This window comes from Vicugna pacos, chromosome 11 (genome assembly GCF_048564905.1).
Source record: "Vicugna pacos chromosome 11, VicPac4, whole genome shotgun sequence".
NCBI classification, from domain to species: Eukaryota; Metazoa; Chordata; class Mammalia; order Artiodactyla; family Camelidae; genus Vicugna; species Vicugna pacos.
Genome location: NC_132997.1, coordinates 76,745,390 through 76,754,080, shown reverse-complemented (window position 1 = coordinate 76,754,080; position 8,691 = coordinate 76,745,390). Strand labels below are relative to the sequence as shown.

General features: G+C 44.1%; 1 protein-coding gene across 8 annotated transcripts in view; it reads left to right on the top strand.

The window, feature by feature from the left end:
- Positions 1-744: 744 nt before the first annotated feature.
- The window catches only part of SEC31B (SEC31 homolog B, COPII coat complex component), a 28,908-nt gene continuing 20,961 nt past the window's right edge, over positions 745-8,691 (top strand). For 7 of the 8 annotated variants that reach the window (XM_031682725.2, XM_072971762.1, XM_072971763.1 and 4 more), the window contains exons 1-3: positions 745-918; positions 3,372-3,458; positions 3,812-3,935. In XM_031682725.2, coding sequence (XP_031538585.1) covers positions 3,380-3,458; positions 3,812-3,935 — 203 coding nt within the window. In that variant the 5' untranslated portion in view covers positions 745-918; positions 3,372-3,379. Of the gene's footprint in view, positions 919-3,371; positions 3,459-3,811; positions 3,936-8,691 lie in introns of those variants that run through there. The other variant, XM_072971766.1, reaches the window with a different exon arrangement.

Genomic DNA, 8,691 nt, shown 5'->3' with positions numbered 1-8,691 from the left:
AGTCCACTTGAAAAGGAAATCTAGAGTTGTGTTACAATGACTTGGGACCCATCATAAGATAACCAGCTCAAAAGGATTTCATCTCTTCAAGGGGATCCATATTGCTAGTCTAATATAATCTTTATCTTATCTCTACCCATAATTTTCAGCAATTCCCAATTACCTGCAGAGTTGAGTTAGTAGTCCATAATCTGTATCCAGCCCTCTCCTCCAGCTGTAGCCTCTTTCATTCAAGTATGGGAAACGCCAGGGCGCCTATTAGCTGGCTGGGCCTTTTTCTCCTTGCTAGGACTTCACTTATCTTCTTGCAGCTCCAACGTGTAACGACCCTCTCATTCCTGGAATCTTTCAGGAAGCCCCCAGTCTACAGTATCTCCTCCTCCACACATCTTTAACCCTTAATTAGTTCAACCAATGGTTTGCGGGGTGCAGTTGTTGCTGGGCTGCAGAGCATCACTCACTGCTGTTTATGGGCTAGATTGCTTTTTACCTTTTCGACTAAGTGGGTTCCACTAACAGCTCCTGGAGCAAGGGCCGGGTCTTCTCTTCAATAAGTAAATATTGAAAAATTATTTTCCCCTTTCTGAGGCTGCCCCAGGAGCCTGGCTCAAATCGAATAGACCAGAACTTACTGGTCGCAGGATCTAATTCACTGCGCAGTCATGGAACAGGTTAAGGAAGGCGGGATTAGAAGCTATATTAAAGGGAACGTTCTCCGTGGGTCAACGAGGGTGTGGGCCCGGCTCCTGGCGCCGCTTGTGGGCGACGGTGCCCGCCGGCCGGGACTACTTTTGGCCCTCGGCAGCCGCCGTCCACAGCGTCCAGCTGAGCCCCCAAACCGAGAGAGAGAACTGGCCCTGGCCCTGGCCCCGGCTCCGGCCCCGGCGCTCCTGACCCCTGACCTGGCTCTCCTCGCAGGTTGGTTTTCCCGGCCAGTCTGGGGCCCCTGAGAGCAGGGTCTGTGCGGGGGACCCCTAGCGCTGCTCCTCCCTCGGCGGAGCGCCGGGGGCCGCTCTCCCTTCTCTGAGACCCCGGCCTCCGGGGGTCCGGCCGGTGTGCCTCTCTGGGGCCCCCGCGATGCCGGCTCTCTCTCCTGTCGCGCCCGAGTGCCCTAGCCCGACGGGAGTCTCTCTCCAGCGCGGCCTTAGCGCCTCCCAATCCGCCCTGAACCCTGACCTGGCCTGGGATTTGACAACGAGTCTCTGCGTCCTTCCCCGGGCTGGAAGGCCTGTCTTTGCTGACCCGGCGCGCTGCGCTTCGGGGAAGGCTGGCCGCCAAGGGTAGCTGGCGTCCTCCTTCCTTGCACGAGTGTGTTCAGCTCTTGGGTGAACGGTCATACCTTCTCCGCTTTCAACGTCCCGGCCCCAGCCTTTCTAACCCCAGAACATACGTTTCTGAATAAAGTAGATTAAAAAACCCATCTTCCCATTTTTTCAGGCTGTCTGGGGCTTAAACACTTTATGGAGTTGAGTTTAGACTGGCATAATGGTAAAAAACACTGGGCTCTGGAGGCTGGTTAGGCTTCACATCTTGGCCTAGCCAGTCTTCTTCTCTGTAAAATGGAGATAGTAATAGTATTGACTGCACAGAACCATTGTGAGAATTAAATGACATATGCACTCAAGTACACAGTGATAATCGAAGCTCCTACTTTACATCTTTCTCTAGAAATGTGAAAATGGTTTTGACCAGCAGGTGTCTCTGGTGACTGTATGGTATGATGTGCAAGCTTGGAATATTCCTGATGTAGCCTCACCTGTTTATAGAGGAAATCTTGGCTGAATTGGCAACCTTAAACTTTTTTCAAGCTGGGAAAGAACATTTGAGGTTAAGTAATATTACTCTTATTTTTGCAGTTGAGACTAGTCTGCCTGTGGCTTGCTCAAGCAGGTCACAGTAGGTTCCAAGTTAACTCAAGTTCAGCGTTACTTTTTTTTTTTTTTTTAACTTTCCTGCTGCTTTGCAAGCCTTTTGGAACAGCACCTTAAGTGTGTGTTAGAATTGGACTGAAAACCACAGGGGTAAAGTAGATGTCTGCATTCATTCATCAAATATTATGGAGCACTTACCACGTGCCAGACATTATTCTGGCACTAGTTATAACCTGGTAAACAAAGCAGACACAGTGCTAGCTCTCATGGAGTTCACTTATTGGTGGACAACACCAACAATGTAAATGTACTAAATATATAATTATAAATTGCTAAGAAGAAAAAAAATGGAGGCTGTTTTGGATTGAGTTGTTCTCCTCATTGAGGAGGTGAGAAGCTGAGCCCAGAAAGATGTGATAAAGAGCCAGTCATGCAGAGAATGTAACAAAAAGCCTTCAACTTATAGGAAAAAGGATTTACAAAGCTCTAAAGTGGAAAACAGCCAGGAAATGAAAAGCTGGAACACAAGGAATAAGGGGGAAAGTAGCAAGAGATGAAGTTGAAGTGGTAGGCTGGAGCCTTTGAGCAGGGCTCAAAGGGGTTTGAATTTTATTTTGAGTGTGATGGAAGCCATTGAAAAATTTAAGCATAGAATGCCAAAATCCTATTTTTGATTTTAAAAGTTTACTCCTGTTTCTATGTAGAGAATGAATTGGGTGTTGGGATGAGTAGCAGGGAGATGACTAGTTGGACAATTAGTGCAGTAATTTAGGTGAGAGATGATGGTATGTTCAACTAGAGTGGTGGTGCTGGAGATGGAGAAAAATAGATTAAGATATATTTTGGAGGTAAAAATTGGAAGACTTGATAGATTAAAGGGAATAAAGGAGAATAGGAATCTAGGGTGATTTTCAGATTTTGGAGTTGAGCAATTGAGTAGATAGTGGTACCATCTGCTGAAATGAAGAAAACTGGAGGAAGAACAAATTTGAGGTATGTGGTCAGGGAGTTGGTACAATAGAGAATTCCATTTTAGACAGACTAACTTTTAAGTATCTTTGCTATATCCCAGTGGAAATATTAGATTAGTAGTTGTATATAAGAACTTAGAGCTCAGAGGAGAGATTTGTGTTGTTGATACAAATTTGGGAGTCATCATCATATGGATGATGTTTAAAACCCAGGGAATGGATAGGGTCACTGAGAGATTATCTGGTTTGATGGTTATTATCACCATTGGGCCGGTGGCAACCAGTGTGTTTGGATATCATTTGGTGTTTAAAGCATTAGTTTCAGTAGTTGGGTAAATGAACTGTCATTATAGACCTGCAGATAGTCATGTATTTTGTCACCCTGTGTTGCCCCAAAATGCCCCCATCCTATGGTAGAAAGAGAGAAACAAGATCTGGTGTCCACAGATGCTCCCTTGATCTGGCCCTTAAGCTTGCTGGTTTCTACTTTCAGCAGGCTGAGGGCCAGGTCACTTTTTTGCCACCACAGGACAGACCATGAAGCTGAAAGAAGTTGAGCGGCCAGCTGTCCAAGTGTGGAGCCCAGCCAGCCAGTACCCTGTGTATCTGGCCACAGGTATGGCGAAACTGTAGATGAGGAGCCATAGGAGTACATAGGTTGAGAGGAAACTTAATATCCAGAATTCTTTATTGAGCTTCAGAGAAAACTTTAGAGTCACAGGAAGATGGGGTTGGCTAGCAGCATAAGCAAGGGGATATTAGGTGTTCTGGGGACCTAGGGGTGGTCTTAGACTATGAGTCAAGTCTAGGCACCTCATACTTTCTTGTTTTCTTTGGAGTTACCGTTTGATAAAGGATGTATCCAGTCCTCTCCTGTTCTTCCTCTCCTCTGCTACCTAACCATTTATACCCCAAGTCCATGCATGTATTGTTCCTCATACACTGCCTCTTGACTTTTCTTGTGCCTAGGAACATCTGCCCAGCAACTAGATGCCTCCTTTAGCACAAATGGCACGTTGGAAATCTTTGAGGTTGATTTCAGGGACCCCTCTCTTGACTTGAAACGCAAGGGAGTCCTTTCTGCCTCCAGCAGGTACTATGTCTGAACTATTGATGGGTATGCAGGGCACATTCTGATGTAGACCCTGATGGGGGATTGTGGGAGTAATGTGTGCTTCTCAGGGCTTATGAGGAGGCAAGGGAGGAGAGAAGGATCTTCAAGTTGGAGAGAAGTTAACTCTGGATTTGTTTTGCCAAAAAATATTAAAAACAGCCACTCCCACCTTTCTGGGCAGCAGCAGCATCAGTGTCAGACAGAGTCATGTGATAGAGATGCCTCACGCAAGCCTGGACTCACGAGTACCTGATCTCTCTCTGAACCCAGAGATGTTGGCTTCTTCGTCCCGTGACTCTTGTGAAGATAACAGCCTTACTCAGTATCTCCCTTTTCTGCCAATGGGAGACGAATGAATGATCCTTTCCTCATTGCTGTTGGGTGCTGAGTGGGTACTCATGGGTTTCATGGCTCTGGCAGGTTTATGGGGCTAGGTGCTAGCATTCACTGAGTGCATGTATACACACCAGGCACTATGCTAGGGGCTCCATGTAGCTTACTCATTCCTCAGAATGAGCCTAAGCAATAAATATCATTATTCCCATTTTACATAGGCGGGAACCAAAGCTCTGAGAAGCAAGGATTTCAGTCTAGGCCTGTCTGACTCCAAAACCTACCTCCTGTCCATTATTCAATTGCTTTTTATATGTTTTATAAAGATGAGGCTTATAGTCTGAATCAATGATCTCCAAATTTTTGTACCATCAGGAAAAATGTGAATAGTCACTATACTCAATTATATATTCAATATAAATAATATGTATGTATTACTATACTATTTTTAATATTAAAAATATAACATGTAAAATCTTTTTCTTACAGCCCAGAGAATTATCTTGCCCATTCCACTTGAGAGATTGCTGGTCTTTAGGGAAGCTGGATGCAGCTTCCCGTCCTCTTGTGCATTCTTTGGCCCACTTAAGTGATTAGATTAAGATATTTAGACAGACCTACCCTCTTCTTTTTTTCATGGTTTAAGCTAATGATGAAAGTTAGTTATTGTTCTCCCTTTCTTGAGCTCCTATATCACTTTATGACAGAGTCCCTTACTTTGCAGTTTTTTACATTTCTTTGCATTTCCGGTATGTGTACTTTTGAAGAGCAGGCCTTGGAGGGTTTACCAATAATGATGAGATATTCTTAGCCTCTGAGCAAGCACTTAGGAAAGGGCTGCTGAAAGGGGTGAGCTAATTTAATAATGTTTATACTCCTGGAGATAAGGGAAAGGGGGCTTTTTTCTTTGATCAGCCAAGCAGCAGCTTTAGCACAGTAGTGGCTCCTTAGGGCTAAGAGTTCCTAAGAAAGAGGCAATACAATTGCTTAAGAAACCTTGAAACTGAACCCTAAGATCCATGTAGGCAGAAATTTTTGCCTGTTTTATTCACTGCTGTATCTCTAGTACCTAGAACAGGGACTGGCATTAGGTGGTTAATAAATATCTGTTGAATAAATGAGTCATACTAGAAACTTCTGGATTACCAAACTAAGCATCCATAGCCACCACTTCAGGTAGTTATAGTCAAGTCTTCTGTTAGTCTTAGTGCCTTAAGATCTTTCCAGGGGTAAGGATCTGTTTGTTTTGCAGCCAATTAGGTTGAAGAAACCCTTTTTGAAATGTTGCTACTATATTCGGTAATCACAAAGCATCACCTCACCCCCTGCTCTACCCTGCAGGAATTTGGGGCTATAACCAAAACAAATAGTACAGTTAACCCTCTCAATAGTATTTCTTCTCTACTTTCTTTTCCCACCTGTATAATTGTATCCAAAGATTGATTCTGATTCTCAAAGACAGAAGGAATTACCTCTGATACAGTTCTGTTGGGGCCTTTCTGAAGAAACCATCTTAAACACTTCAGGGTCTAAGACATTCACTTCTTTCTGCTCCAGCCTGAGTTAGGTCACTTACTCAAAAGTCAGCATCACAAACTAGTGAGCCAGATGATCAGGGTAGATAAAGGGCAACCCACTCTTTGCTTAATGCTCCTGTCTTCCTTTTCTGTGTCATCTTCTGCATAGTTTGATGGACAGCACAGTTGTGTTGGGTTCTGCCTTGGCTAAAACTATGTGACTTTGGGCAAACTGAGTTCCGTCAGTGATCTTAGGTTTCCTCACTTATATATAGAGAGAGAAGAGGTTGTACAGGATGACTTCTAAGACCCTACTGAGCTCCAAATTTAGGTCTTATGTTCAGTCTCTCCTCTTTTTCTAGCTTAGTCTCCTTTTTTCCTTTTTTAAAGACTCCTCTGTGTATCTCTTCATTATTAACTAAACATACTTATCAGTCTTCCTCTTTCCATTACCTGCCCTTTTTTCCAGACCTATGCCAACCACATTTGAATCCCTTATCATCAGCCTGTGATGCACCAGAGAAATATTATCTACTTAGCAATATCTGGCTGAAAGAGAAGTGTTCTGAAGCACTCATATGGGTGTAAACAAGAGACAGCCTTCAGCTATAAACAGACAGAAGAGAGTGCATGGATAAGTGCCACCTGACGCAGTCAGAATCTATATGGATTAGCATGTGCACTGAGGCAAGTGATGTTTGGTTTGTTAGATGAATCTCACTCAAGAAGAAAGCTTTCTGGGAGAATACTACATTGTTTATGTATTGACTTTTGAACTGAGGATATAGCTGCTGTGGCTGAATGAGTTCAGGGGCCAATGGGTGATTCGCTATACTCTACCCTCTCTCTACACTGAGGTTCTCGATCTCTGAGTGGCCCCTGTAACCTATGTCTGATCCATCCTCTAGTAACATGGAGAAAGTAGGTCATCTGTCTTCCATTACCTTTATCTCAGCTCTAGCTATGTGAGGGAGCACTGTGACCCCTCTTTAGGTGCCTGTGTAAGGGACATCACTAAGTGGTAAAAGATCATTTCGGTACTACTCTTAGTTTTCTTGTTTCCAAGACTTGCCTTCTGTCTAGAGATGTCAAGATCACGGAACAGACAGAGGGTGGGCTTTGTTGTTGAACAGACTTGGGTTCGCATTCCAGCTTTGCCGTCTACTGTCCTCTCGGACGCATCATTTAACTTCCTTGACTCTGTTTTCTCTACTGTAAATTTGGGATACATAGTAGGCATATGGCAGCCTAGTGCATAGTAAGCCTTCAGAAAAGTAGTTTTCCTCTCGAGCAGCTGTTACTCAATGCCTTCATTCTCCAGCTTGGAGTACCGCTCTGTTTGACTTCTAAGGAAATTTGCATTTTCTCAGCTATTTTGGCCAGGATATGGACAGACTCATTCTCACTTTAGTCCACTAACATGAAGTTGGAATTTTCCAAAAGGAATCTAAGCAAATAAAATCAAAATCCCAAACGGAGATGTCTGGAAGTCATAGGACCAAGAATTTATATAGCACATGTTCCTAATCATAAGTTAGCTGAGGCTTGGCCTCAGATGAAAGCTTAGCTGGCTCAACCTTCTGATCTCACAGTTCTGTTTATTCTCTCCAGCGTTGTCTTTTTCATTTTGCCAGAAGCATAGCCATGAGCTGGTTGTTGGGGCTGGTTCTGTCTTTACGAAATTCAACTTCTTCCCTTGTTCTAGCTTGGTATGCAGTCTGATGTATCTAGTATAGTGGTTCTCAACTCTGCAGGTTGTTAGAGTCACCTGGAGGCTTTTGTTAAAAAGGTAGTTTCTGAGGGCCTGTCTCTGCAAATTCTGCTTCACGAGGTCTGGGTAGGAATCAAAGAGCCTATATTTTCTTGTGCCACCCCTCATTCTGTGATGCCATATGGTCAGTCTCCAGCATTGCCATCATCATCCTGGGAATCTCTTTAGCAGAGAATTTCACCTGTGTTCCCATGTTTTCGAAGTTCCCACCTTCTTGTGCAAACTCTTCTTCCTGTACTTTCTCCTTAAATCTCTTAGTTCCTATTTTCAGGCCAAAGGCCATCTTTTTTGTCTTAAACTTTTTATTTTTTTAAATATGCAAACCTAGAAAAGTTGCAGAATAGTATAATCAACAGTCTTATACCTTCACTTGGACCCATCAGTTTTTAACATTTTGTCACATTTACTCACATGCTCTCTCTTTGCACGCACACACATGTGCACACATGCACTCTTGTTCCCTGTCCACTTGCAGGGCAGAGATAATTGACACTCCTTGAGCCCACTGAATGATCAAATCCCCTTCCTTGCCTTACTCTTTGCAGGTGTTCCCCTCTCCCGGGTGTTCTCTGTCACATCTGTTCAAGCTCCAGTTTCACCGTCACTAGTGAAGTGTTAGCAGTAGAAATATACTGTCTACATGCATACAGAAGGAAAATCATTTTGTCACACCCTGTATTCCACATTTCAGCCACTGTAAAGTAACTGGGCTCTCTTCTCCAACCCTTTGGTGACTAACTGTTGAGGACTCAGGTGCCTTTTACTCTGGTTTGTATGTCGTGTGCTCTGACCATACTAAGGTCATTGCATTCCCACATGAGTTTTCCTGGCAGTACCTTCCTCTGGTTCTTGTTTGACTCACTACAGGCTTCTCTAGCTACTCTGTTGATTTGCACCCTACCCATGCTGAGCTCTAGCCTTTGGGTGACATGGCAGCCTCTGGAGCCAGCATGGAACTCCTTCTTCTGCCCTGTTAAGATCAGCACAACCTTAGAAAACATAGTCTTTCTGGCAGTAGCTGTAGACCCACCGTTTTTTCATCTCTGCTGTTTTCTTCAGATGCTGATGTGGTCTGAATTGTGCTCAGCTCTTCACTTTTGGCAGGTTAGCTCTA